Source organism: Carassius gibelio, chromosome B15, assembly GCF_023724105.1.
Source record: "Carassius gibelio isolate Cgi1373 ecotype wild population from Czech Republic chromosome B15, carGib1.2-hapl.c, whole genome shotgun sequence".
Classification (NCBI taxonomy): Eukaryota; Metazoa; Chordata; class Actinopteri; order Cypriniformes; family Cyprinidae; genus Carassius; species Carassius gibelio.
The window spans coordinates 29,066,953-29,079,783 of NC_068410.1; the positions used below are offsets into that span (position 1 = coordinate 29,066,953).

Consider the following 12,831-nt stretch of genomic DNA (forward strand, 5'->3'; position numbering starts at 1 on the left):
CTATAACCATTACCAGTAATACGTTGCCATGTGCCCTCACACTAGATTCATTTTCAGTTGCATTATGTGCTGTCTGTCAAATATCAGTTTGTGAAATTGGTTAGAATGGGTATGTGACCTAAAATTCTCTATCGTTCATCCTAAATCATTATTATATAACATTATTATGCTACTAAAAATGATACTGTTATTCTCGCATTCATGGAAGTGTTTATTATTTGTTTTCCACAGGTGATCGTAGAGAAAGCTCCCAAAGCCAGAATAGGAGATCTGGACAAGAAGAAATATCTTGTCCCGTCTGACCTGACAGGTTCACTTACTTAAAAAATTCAGAATAATTTTGTATAATCTTTAATAGTATAAAAAATATGAAGGATATGCATTGACTTTTTTACCCATTGTTTTTGAAGTGGGGCAGTTCTACTTCCTCATTCGGAAAAGGATCCACTTGAGGGCCGAAGATGCCCTCTTCTTCTTTGTCAACAACGTCATTCCTCCCACATCAGCCACTATGGGGCTTCTTTACCAGGTACATCTTTTTATTGTTTGATCTAACTGAACCTTTTGCACCTGTTTGTTTATGTGAGGAGAATTCACAAAATGTCATTTTTGATCAACGAGAACGAAGCATCTCTAAACTCTTCGTCTCTGTTTCTGTGTTGTAGGAGCACCATGAAGAAGACTTTTTTCTTTACATTGCCTACAGTGATGAAAGCGTCTATGGGGACTTTAGAGAGATATGTAACTAATTTACTTGCCCAACACTACCCTTCCTTAAAATAAAACAATCAGTATGTTAGGCCACATGAAGTGTACATGTTGAATGCACTTTCATATCCTCCAAATCTGTTTATAAATTATTTTTGTTTGTTCTCTATGCTGCCTGCATATTGTTCCTTCCTCTTTAAGAGTTCCTCTTTGCTCCTAGACAGACCAGATACAACATTTGTCCTGGTCTTTTTCAGTGAATTACTGGTAATCATATCCTTAAAAGCTTGTTCTTCACTTCTCCTTAGCCTTTTTTCCCTTTCCCTCAGTACCAACATGCATTCTGTAGTCACTTTGCTATTCAATCAATCTTTAATTTTTGGTTTGGTTTATTTTTTTAGCCACCATTTTTGCACAGACCAAAATCACTGATAGTACTGGATTATCATACCATGTAATGTGTGTGAATGTGTTTGTGTACCATTGCCAATAATTATTATTTTAAAATCAGTTGGAATTGCTGTTTATTTGAATAAACTTGTTAAAATACTTTTTTTTTTTCAGTTGTAGGAGATTGCGTTTTTGTTTCATTTGTATTATAATCATTATTATTAGGTTGGAGTTCATGAATTGAGTGTTTTTTTGGCTTGTTTGTATTATGGATTATGGATTTGTTGTGTTTTCTTTTATTTTGTTTGGTGTGTAATTGTCATGGTCACCAATCTAAGCTTGCCACCATTATAAACCTGATGTAAAAAGCTGCTTTTGTCAGTCTTTAATGGGTCTTCTTGACTTAATGCTTTTCTCACAGATCTAAGAGTAGATGTTGTTCAGACAGACAGGTGCTGGTCATTTAATTAGAATATCATCAAAAAGTTGATTTATTTCTCTAATTCCATTCAAAAAGTGAAACGTATATATTATATTAATTCAGTACACATAGACTGATATATTTCAAATGTTTATTTCTTTTAATTTTGATTATAACTGACAACTAAGGAAAAATCCCAAATTCAGTATCAGAAAATTAGAATATTACTTAAGACCAATACAAAGAAAGGATTTTTAGAAATCTTGGCCAACTGAAAAGTATGAGCATGAAAAGTATGCGCATGTAGAGCACTCAGTACTTAATTGGAGCTCATTTTGCCTGAATTACTGCAGCAATGTGGCGTGGCATGGAGTCGATCAGTCTGTGGCACTGGGTAAGTTCAGGTGAGTTTGCTGATCAATTAAGAACAGGGATATCGTGGTCCTTAAACCAGATACTGGTAGCTTTGTCACTGTGTACAGGTGCCAAGTCTTGTTGGAAATGAAATCTGCATTTCCATAAAGTTGGTCAGCAGCAGGAATCATGAAGTGCTCTAAAACTTCCCGGTATAAGGCTGTGTTGATCTCAGAAAACACAGTGGACCAACACCAGCAGATGACATGGCAACCCAAACCATCACTGACTGTGGAAACTTTACACTGGACCTCAAGCAACATGGATTGTGTGCCTCTCTTCTCTTCCTCCAGACTCTGGGACCCTGATTTCTAAAGGAAATGCAAAATTTACTTTCATCTGAGAGCATAACTTTGGACCACTCAGCAGCAGTTCAGTCCTTTTTGAAGTGAGACGCTTCTGACGCTGTCTGTTGTTCAAAAGTGACTTGACACAAGGAATGTGACAGCTGAAACCCATGTCATGCATACGTCTCTGCGTAGTGGTTCTTGAAGCAGTGACTAAAGCTGCAGTCCACTCTTTGTGAATCTCCCCCACATTTTTGAATGGGTTTTGTTTCACAATCCTCTCCAGGGCGTGGTTATCCCTATTGCTTGTACACTTTTTCTCTACCACATCTTTTCCTTCTCTTCGCCTCTCTATTAATGTGCTTGGATGCAGAGCTCTGTGAACAGCCAGCCTCTTTTGCAATGACCTTTTATGTCTTGCCCTCCTTGTGCAAGGTGTGAATGGTCATCTTTTGGTCAAGTCAGCAGTCTTAACCATGATTGTGTAGCCCACCGAACTAGACTGAGAGACCATTTAAAGGCCTTTGCAGGAGTTTTGAGTTAATAAGCTGATTAGAGTGTGGCACCAGGTGTTTTCAATATTGAACCATTTCACAATATTCTAATTTTCTGAGATAATGAATTTGGGATTTTCCTTAGTTATCAGTTATAATCATCAAAATTAAAAGAAATAAACATTTGAAATATACCAGTCTGTGTGTAATGAATTAATATAATATACACGTTTCACTTTTGAATGGAATTAGAGAAATAAATAAACTTTTGATGACATAGATAGATAGATAGATAGATAGATAGGTTTTATTTATAAATTATTTAAAATATAAAAGTTATTAGGATTTTGCAGAGGATTTAGACAATTGTTTGGGGTACAACAATGGGTTAAAGTATATTTTAATTTTGAGCATGTTTAATTTCATAATAATGCTTATAATTAATATCTGAAGTAAGATTTACATATTTGTCGGGGGTATAAAAACAGAAAAATAAAATCAAAAGATAGAAATAAAGTTTGAATAAAACACTAAAATGTTTACAAATAGTAGCGCATTTAACAGCTTTCTTATTTTTCGAACTCAATATTGTTTTAGGCGTCGCTGAACTTTTGCCTTTCAATTTAAAAACAGGCTTATTTCCCACATATTTACATTTACTTAGGCCAACTTTAACTAATAGACCTTTTATTTAGATAATAGTAGACTATTTTAATGATATTCCTTATAATACTTGTCATTTGTGGAAAAAGCGAATCATTTTTGGGCTCATTGACACGTGTCGTCATCAAGGTACGACAACAGCGGAAGTGCGTCATACTGGGTTTCCTGTCGTTTTCATTTTGGTTGATTACTGATACGCTTGTTCATTTTTCCTTAAGGAAAGCCTTCAGACAAGCTCAGCGTTCTTTTAATCTCAGAAACGGACAAAAGTGCGTTACATGAAGATTCCATGAATGTCACTGCAAGAGTTTTATTTAGTTCGCAGATTTTGCAAGCTAGCTGACTAAACTGTCACTTGAGCCGTTAGCCTGCTAGCCTAATGGTCGGGTGTTAATGCAACTTACTGCAGATAGAAATTACTGAAATTACTTTGTTTTATTAATTCATGCGTATGAAAGATGATTTTTCTTGAACAGATTAACTGAATCAACTGACGAAGCAATTTGGTTACTTCAGGCATAGTCAGCTAGCTTGTGAAGTCCTCATAGAGCTAACGTTGCCTTGTATTGCTTCTCAGATTACCACATCTCTTTCTTCTAAATAATATTTTGCTCTAACTCGTAGTCTTTGGTTTTTAGAATTGATATGGTAAGTTGGTTTAAACAACGTTAGCAAGGCTCGTCAACTTTTTGACAGCTGCTTTAGTTTGTGTTTGTGGTGTGTCATTCTGTACCTGTCAAATGTCTAAATTGTGCTGTACAGCAATACTAAGAATGTTATTGGTCCAGTAATGTTTTTAACATTGCCATTCTACAAGGTTAAATGATTTCGAGACTTGAATTGTTTCTCACTGACTATTCTGATGTTAGTTGTGGTAAAAGTCCACTAAAATCTATATTCAATCTCAGCGGACTCATTAGAGACTAAACATGTAGATGGTGATCTTTGTTGTAACATATTTTCCTAACATCTTGACTACAGCTGGCACCACCGATCCCTACTATCATGCCGGCTCTTCTGGAGAGGCCCAAACTGTCCAATGCTATGGCACGTGCCTTACATAAGCACATTATGAGAGAGAGGGAGCGGAAGAGACAAGGTGAGTCCAGGGATCCACTGTTTATTATTTTTTACTACATTAAATAAAAAAATGTCCATGCTCATGTTGCTCTCCGTTGCTTTGTTTGAATTATAGGGTTGTTGATTGTGTGCACTTTGTGATCAGTTATCAATTGTTTTTCTCAGAGGAGGAAGAGGTGGACAAAATGATGGAGCAGAAACTAAAAGAAGAAGAAGAGAGGAAGAGGAAGAAAGAGATGGAGGAGAGAATGTCCTTAGAGGAAACAAAAGAGCAGGTGCATCTGTATAATTGCTTCATTCTAATACTTGGATTATTTACAAGTGATGTAAGATTATGTCTCAGGACTCCTGACCAGCCCTATATTTCTCTCTCTTTAGATTATGAAGATGGGAGTGAAGCTGCAGGGTCTTCAAGAGGAGAAGCACCAGCTTTTTCTGCAGCTGAAGAAAGTCCTACATGAGGAGGAGAAAAGACGTCGGAAGGAACAGAGGTATGGAAAAGAAACCTGACATAGTCAGATGGAAAAATTAAGTCTCCAAGCATAAGTTTATCCATCCCTAGAGACCTGATACTATCCAATTTGTCTAATCAGCACCGTTGTCTGATACCCAAAACCTGCTCTCTTTTTTTTTTTTCTTCTTTTTATTAGATTTTCAAAACAACAGCACAAAAATAAAACAGATAAAAAATAAAAAAAAAATACTGCCAGCACTGTCTACAAGTAAAATGAATATCTACTTGATATAGTTATACCCTAGATATAAGTCCTTCACAGTTCTATGGAGCTATATTTGACTACCTAATGAACCGGTCACAAATAGATTTAACTAGTAGTGCAATGGATCACAAAACTCACGGTTCTGATCATTTTATGGATTTTGAGTGTCAGATCAGATCATTTTTCACATCAGCTAAAAAAAAGTTTGTTTTTCGTTTATTAATACTTATTACTAAAAGCTTAGTTTAAGTACTTCTAAACCACTGCAAAAACTTCCCACTTAACTAATAAAAGTCAGTAACAAAACCATAACAATTACACAAATTACAAGCATTGATGCATACAACATAACACAGTTACAAATAAAGCCAGTAACAGTAGTATTCAGGTGCAGAAAAATAAGTGTAAAATAACACAATAGTGCTCACTGCACAACTTAAATACAGAGGAAGCTTTGTTAAAACTGTGGTGTTGTTTGATTAGCAGACAGAAGCAGCTATTTATGGGTTGCTGTCTCTTTAAGACCAAATGCATGGACCTAATACTGATACACATCCAACTTCTTTCTCAGGTGTTTACAGTCCCTTAAGACACAGCAGACGTGTTTACCTGAATACTTGCTAAAATGGGTATTTTAACAGCTTTGTGTGTATGTGTTCGTTCAAGCACAAAGAGATGTGAAAGAGGAATCAATTTGGTGTTCTCGTCTGAATTGCATCCTCTCTCTGTGTGTGTGTGTGCGAGTGCTTTGGATCTGTGCACAGAAAACAATGCCTGAGTTCCGATTCGAGGTCTCTCTCTTCCACTTGAATAGATAAAATTTGCTTTCATGTGTAAAGTGTCAAGACAAAACACATGCAAATGATAAACTTCCACTTTGTGATGGTTAACAGTTATTCCGCGAATCACATGCGTGCCGAACTGTGGGATCTGGTCTGTACAGATCGTCTAGTAGGGCTGTGCAATTTATCACATACGATTGTCATGCGCATCTCGTCAGTAAAGCTGCTGCTGTGATTAGTAGTAAATCACCATCACCTGCTTTCAGATTGAGCGTCATTCACTTCACAGAGCCAAAGTTCACTGAAAATTAGCCAATATCACGTTCATAATCACAGATTAATCTTGTCAGAGAACTATGGCTTTGTGTATAATATATATAATATACACACACCCCACTATTCAGTAGTTTTTTTTTTTTCTTTAAATGCTTTTATTCAGCAGTGATGCACAGAAAATATTATATATAATATTACAAAAGATTCCAAAATTAAATACTGCGACTTCACCCAAAAGGGAGAGGGGGGATTATTATCCAAAGCTGTCAGATTTTGAAAATGACATGTTTGCTAATCAGTTTATCATGTTTAATATATTAACAGTGACATGACAACTCTGACCTCGGCAACATACCAGCCAAACATGGCCATCCACAGTGGGCCGCACCTTCTCAGCATGCAAGGTGACCGCTATTTGGCTTCTTCAGTGGTCTGTCAAAGAAGTATAAAGCTGTAACTGTCATTTAGACTCTACTAGAGTTGCCCTTCAATAATGACTTCATTTTGCTCCACCACTTGTTTTCACATAGCAGGGCAGTCTAGTCATGGGCGTCCTGGTGCTCTTCTTGGGGAACGCAGTAAACAGCTCTTCCAGTCTCCAGTCATTCCTGTGAGTGTGATATTTTAATGTAAATCAATCTGTTTATACCTGAAACGAACAAAACTTTTTTTTACAATGAGGGACACCCAGTTCAGCTACCACTCACAGATTGGATATTTTTTGGTGTGTGTGTGTGTGCTTGTACATTAAAAAAATATTGGTTGCTTGCCACCTTTTCAGACGCGTCATTTCCAGTCTCAGCCAGGATTCAGTACAGCTGGAACAGAGCATGGCCAGTACTCTGGAGCCCAGCCGAGTCATAGCCCCTATGGAGTCACCCAGTCGCAGCATACATCACCTTTTGCCTCCAGTCAGCCGGTGCCAGCCAATTATGCCAGTGGTTCACAACTTAGAGGTACCTTGTTTGTACTGTCCCTCAGTTCTTATGATTAGATGTGGATATGTGTTATTGTTTGCTTGTAAGACTCAAAAGGTTCTTATGTTCATTTTCTTGTTGTGTTCTTGAACAGGGTGTAGATTTGTGGTGTGTTGTTTTTCTGTTTCCAGGTGCATCAGCATTCCAGACCATGCAGTACTTGCCCCATCAACAGCAAGGTTATGCGGTCCACAGTCACTTCACCTCTCAGCCAGGTGTGTGTAATGTGTCTTTGTCAGTAGTGAACCTTGACTCTTGAACCTAGGCCCTCTCCCCTTCCCTCGTCAGTGATAAAGAACAAACTACCAGTGTAGCTTGCGGTGTCTTCTTCTAAAAGTCATCTTTGACAATTGCACCCTTGAAACAAGAGGCTAATCCAGTCTTAGTCATCTCACTCACTGGATGAGAAGCGAAACCACAGTTTTAAAATTCGAACACATTGATTTGTGTGAGTGTACACACTCAGCGGCACCACCAGCGACTGTCCACGGATCCCAGCTGCGACTCAGTGCTGTTCAAAATGCTGCCGTGCCACGGAGCACCACTCTCATTTTTTCCATTAAATTCCATTATGTTTATCCCAAATTATTGTTAATGTACATAATGAGTTCATCCTAGGCTGTTTCAATTTTCAGCAAAATGTCTGTCTTTCTGTGGCTTTAAAAAAAGTCTGTGCTTCATGCAGACTGCATTGGATCGCACTTCCAGCCTTCAAGAGACGTTCATTTAATTTTGGCCCTGTTTTTTTTTTTCTTTTCAACATGTCTACTTATATTCATTCATGTCTATCTTGTGCTGGAACCTATAGAAAAAATAGATGATTGATTCACGTGCCTCTTGAACTGAATATAGTGATCTCACACCACATGAAAGAGCAGAACTTTTATTGTTTGTATTTTGTGATCAGATTGAAGGCAAGGCAGCTCAGTAAGCTTTTTAAAAGGGCCTGCCCCCCATAATTGTTTTCCCCTTCGTCTTTTTGCAGACACCTTCACAATCCTTCTGTATTACTACTTTCATTCCAGGTTATATCCCCAGCGCTGGGATTCCCCTGCAGAAACAGTTGGAGCATGCTAACCAGCAGTCGGGCTTCACAGACTCTGTAAGTAGGGCTGGTCAGGATGTAGACTGGGAACAAAGAAAGGACAGCTGAGCGCAGAGTGTCACTGGATCCATATGTTTGTGTAAACATTACCATATTTGTGTTTTCAGAGTCCATTGAGGCCCATGCATCCACAGGCTCTGCATGTAAGCGCTGCAGGTTTGCTGCCTACTGCTTCTATTGCTGTCCAGATCCCTCCTGGCAAGGTCAGAGCCAAGCCAATTAATCAAATCTGTATTAACTTAGTCTTCCTGCTGCATTAATTTGCAATTAATTGATTTTTAGCCTTAAATAGCATAATTACTTGTTATGTTTTGGGGATTGATGTCTTATTTTTTTTATTATTTTTTTTTTTGGACAGTCTGGCTTACCATATGCTCATCCACCAAGACCAGCTTCTCCAGGTGCGTTCACACATGGAACGCCCTCACAACAAGCACATGCGGTGAGTTCTGTCCAAACCAAGTATACCTTTTTATATATAGCATATATGTACATTTCCTTAATATATAAATACTGTTTTTTTGGACTTTATATTCATTAAAGAATCCTGGAAACATTTGTGTGTATATCACATAATGTATAACATATGTATGTTATATAAGATCACAGTTTCTACAGAAATACTAAGCAGTCCGACTGTTTGGCTGTGATGGCTGCTGAAAATTAAGCTTTTCCATCAGAAGAATAAATTACATTAAAAAATATATTAAAGTAGAAAACGGTAATTTTTCATTATTATATTTCAAAGCATTACTGTATTTTTGATCAAATAAATGCAGCTTTGGCTAGCATGAAAGACTTCTTTTTAAAAAAACAAGTAAAAAAAAAAAAAAATCTTTCCAACCTCAAATTTTGAATGGTAATGTGTGTGTGTGTGTGTGTGTGTGTGTGTGTGTGTGTGTGTGTGTATATAGTATTTCAAATGATTTCAGATTTCTGACCCCATAAGCTGCGTAAAATATGATCTTGTTTTTGCGCAGGTTGTCAGTGAACAATGGCTCTGTGTAGTTACTGCATGCTACAGTTAGCTGTTCAGCCTCCTAGCTAGATAAAAGTTTCAAAGGACAAATGTTTCAGGACAAATTGCCTGATTAAAACTTAAGCGACAAAAAATAACCACTGAAGCATCGAAACACAAAAATGATTGTTCTTATTTTATTGCATTCAACATAAACACACATGTCACCAACTAAAATAGTTCCAACGTCCAAACCGAGATCACAGCAGAAGTATTGCGCAATCTCCAAGCAGGCAGCGGTGTTTTATTATTGAATGATTCAGTGTTTTGAACAAGTCAGGTAACTGAATGACTCAATGACTCACTCATTATGTGACTTGACACCACCACCTACTGCCGCATTTTCTATGTTTAAAAGTATGTACCCCCCCCCCCCCCAGCATTTCTAATTTGAATTTTCATTATTGTATTTAAAACCTTAATCTCATAACATCATTCCTTGCAGTTGTAATTGTGCAATGTAAATTATTTAATTTGTTTGGTGTAGAGCCTTAATGTAAATTTAATCTATTGATCAATTGTAAGAATTTGACATGAAATATGATGCATACATTTTAATAAGGTTTAAAAAATGGCTTTTGTAAAGGTAAATAACAACCTGAGGTTAGTATAAAAATATGCAGATGAATGTAAAAGCTAGTAGAACAGATAAAATATTGCTTCAGAATAAATTTTACACCACCAGAAATTTCAGTGATGCAGTGCTTTTTTTTGGTATAGGATATTGTTTAAACCATGTAGAAACCATGATTTAGTGTTTGATTAAGATCTGTATAAGGAAATTGACATTCTGTTTTGTTTCTCCTTTTGTTGTACAGGCTACATTTCAAAGCTCTTCTCAACCAAGCCCTCGCCACACCTACCTTTCTCACAGCCAGTCAGGGCAGAGGTTTTACCACCATAGCAAATAGATTTTAATTTCAGTCTAATGCAGAATGTAAGGCTGTGAAGATAAGATCTGCCACTAACACTTTGGAGCCTTTTGGATTAAAGCTACATAGCGCACAACACTTGGCATCATAGTGTTACGATATAGAACACATGACCGTATTAGGCCATTTTCTCTGTTATTCTTAAGCTGTTAGACTTCCCTTTGCAACAGGGTATGCCATATTTCATTATTACAGTGGGATGTGTCTGAAAGTCTCTTCAGCTGTGCCAACATTAGTAACATTATAATACTACCACTAAATGGCACAACTAAAATTAAATCTGGTTTTAAAACTAACTAAACAATATAGGAACAGACTAAATTGTATTTCCATGTTCTGTAACAGATCTCCCACTCTGTGCTCTCTATAACTTGCATTAACATTTGATGAATACACCTTTTCCCAACTTCAAAGAGCTGGAAAATAATATTTTCATATGATTTTAAATTGCAAATGTGACGTTTTTAGCCAACCGACTGAATTTCACAAAACTGCACTTAAAAATATGAATATTATTAATAATCTGTTTAAAAGAACTTGTTAAAATCCTAAATAAAAAGCTGTGTGGGAAAAAAAAAAATATTTTTGACTTGTCATCTTTTTATTTATATTTTTCTTTGGTGTTTATTATTCTTTTTAGTGTCAATGAATTATGTGGTTGGGTGGGAGTGTGTTTTGATATTGGCTTATGTAAATACCTAAATTAATTCACCACTCTCTTAACAATTTAGTTAATCTAAGTTCAATAATCTGTTGGGGGTTTTTTTTTAAGATGTTTCTCCTAAATACTGTGGAAATCCCCAGTACTGTTGACCACATAGCACTTCGACATCTTGAAAGCATGATAAACTTTTAAGTCTGTCCTTTCCTACATTTCCCTTCAGTTTAAGACATTAGGAATAGACTATTGTAAGCTGAAGGACTTTTTTTTTTTTTAGATAGATAGATAAATCTTTATAAGGCACACAAATTTACAGCTTTCCCATATTCATAACTCATGAATCTCTCGTATTCTGAAGCCATTAGAAGTAAATCACTTTTTTTTTAATTGTCCAAGGGATTAATAAAAAACTCATCACTTACCCTCGTGTTCTCAAAACGTGACCTTGTTTTATGGAACACAGATCTTTTGTTTCATAGAAGAAAAATGTTTGGAATGTAATGAGGGTAAGAAAATAATGACAATGTTTATTTCTGGGTAAACCGTAGTTTTGTCAAGTTATGAGGTCACCTGAAAAGAGTACCGTTAATAAAATGCCATGGAAGTTAGTGTGTGGTTAGCCATCAGAGGCTTTCCAAATAGTCCTCTCAAAAACCGCTAAAAACTTGGCAGGAAGTAATGAAGGAAGTCATGTTGGTTGGGATTGGTCTGCCTTCCTTTCTGAACCACTGCTTTTACAGTAATGGCATTTTCTAAAGGGTCTGAGAGACAGCTTATTGTGGTTGCATTTCAAAAATGAGATTAAGTTAAAGAGAAAACTATTTTTTTGTCTTGAATGTTTGTGATAATGTGTAAGTATGAATTAATTGAGTATCTGCCATAAAAAAAAAATGTGTCCGTATATGCATGCAGAAAAAGAGTGGGAATTAAGAGATGTGATTGTGTGAAAGAGAGCAAATACAAATTTAGCTGCTGATTCACCTCCGGCCCGCCCACTTACTGTTTGCCTCAGCTGTTTTCTGTCTCAAACTGCCCTCTGTCTCAAACTATCAAAAGAGTAAGTCAAAGTGAGAATGAGAATTATGTGACTCTGACCTATTTACCTTCAAGATGACATAAACCAAGCTTCTTGAAGAAATAAAGGCTCAGTGAATAACAATGATCACATTTCGTTGTGAGCTCGTATGCGATAATCCGAGATGATCATGTCTCTGAAACAGCTGTACAGTCACAGTTTCCTTTTGAATCTGTCCCGAAAAAACCAAACCTCAAGAGTTCATTTAGTGCAGCACATTGGTCAACTCTTTGAAAAGCAAAAAAAATCAAAAGTGAAACTGCTCAACACTTCTTCAGCTGTTATATCAGACTCAAACGAAAGCCATTTGTTCATCACATCTCTCACAGTGTTGTGTTTGTTCTGTGTGTGTTTAATTTAGTGTGATGCTGGGTCAGTTAGTCAAATCAGGACAGTGACGTGGGAGACCACATGTGACCAAACGGGCGGGAAGATTCAGCTCATCGGAAGAGAATGAGAGAGCTGCAAAATGTGAGATCCGAGTACAAACAAGACGTTAGAAGAAGAGAACATTTGACTGTAAGCATGATTTTTGAACGAGAAGGAAAATGCAGAATGTATAGGACATTGAAATGGCTGGGAGGTTTTGTATGCAGGCCAGCGTCCACTGGTAAGACAGCAGGGCGGAAGTTGACAAAGCAGTTTCAGCCGGTATGAGAGAGCAAGAAGGGAGGGAGTGTGAGTGAGTGAGAGAGAGAGAGAGAAACCTCTACTGACTCAAGGAAGATGGGCTCCTTTAGAAAAACAACAGAAATAAATGTATCGACAGCAAAAGAAATGGAATTCTTGGTGTATTACTAATTATAACAGTTTGTTTTTTTTAAACCAG

The 12,831-nt window shown here is 36.9% G+C and overlaps 2 protein-coding genes across 4 annotated transcripts; both read left to right on the forward strand.

Annotated features, from left to right (window-relative positions):
* The first annotated feature begins 172 nt into the window (after nt 1–172).
* On the forward strand, nt 173–1,469 carry LOC127973193 (gamma-aminobutyric acid receptor-associated protein-like). The gene is made up of 3 exons (XM_052577347.1): nt 173–310; nt 411–529; nt 666–1,469. The coding sequence occupies exons 1-3, from the start codon at nt 202–204 to the stop codon at nt 747–749; spliced, it is 312 nt and encodes a 103-aa protein (XP_052433307.1). The 5' UTR covers nt 173–201; the 3' UTR covers nt 750–1,469.
* A 2,049-nt stretch (nt 1,470–3,518) lies between these two features.
* LOC127973164 (G protein pathway suppressor 2-like) lies at nt 3,519–10,846 on the forward strand. 3 transcript variants are annotated; one of them, XM_052577293.1, is made up of 13 exons: nt 3,553–3,646; nt 3,955–4,025; nt 4,359–4,476; nt 4,623–4,732; nt 4,836–4,948; nt 6,559–6,638; nt 6,765–6,844; nt 7,016–7,190; nt 7,343–7,426; nt 8,237–8,313; nt 8,424–8,519; nt 8,675–8,758; nt 10,153–10,846. In XM_052577293.1, the coding sequence occupies exons 2-13, from the start codon at nt 4,023–4,025 to the stop codon at nt 10,243–10,245; spliced, it is 1,113 nt and encodes a 370-aa protein (XP_052433253.1). In that variant the 5' UTR covers nt 3,553–3,646; nt 3,955–4,022; the 3' UTR covers nt 10,246–10,846. The 3 variants fall into 3 exon arrangements, with proteins under 3 accessions (XP_052433255.1, XP_052433253.1, XP_052433254.1); XM_052577294.1 differs by having other exon boundaries at nt 3,555–3,646; nt 6,768–6,844; XM_052577295.1 differs by lacking the exon at nt 3,955–4,025 and having other exon boundaries at nt 3,519–3,646.
* Nucleotides 10,847–12,831: the final 1,985 nt, after the last annotated feature.

Bases quoted from the DNA above. Each gene is read 5' to 3' on its own strand.
- LOC127973193 (XM_052577347.1), top strand. From the start codon at position 202: ATGGAAGTGTTTATTATTTGTTTTCCACAGGTGATCGTAGAGAAAGCT. The intron at 311-410 runs GTTCACTTACTT...TTGTTTTTGAAG, and splicing joins TGTCCCGTCTGACCTGACAG to TGGGGCAGTTCTACTTCCTC. The intron at 530-665 runs GTACATCTTTTT...TCTGTGTTGTAG, and splicing joins CTATGGGGCTTCTTTACCAG to GAGCACCATGAAGAAGACTT.
- LOC127973164 (XM_052577293.1), top strand. The intron at 6,845-7,015 runs GTGAGTGTGATA...CCACCTTTTCAG, and splicing joins TCCAGTCTCCAGTCATTCCT to ACGCGTCATTTCCAGTCTCA. The intron at 8,520-8,674 runs GTCAGAGCCAAG...TTTTTTGGACAG, and splicing joins TCCAGATCCCTCCTGGCAAG to TCTGGCTTACCATATGCTCA.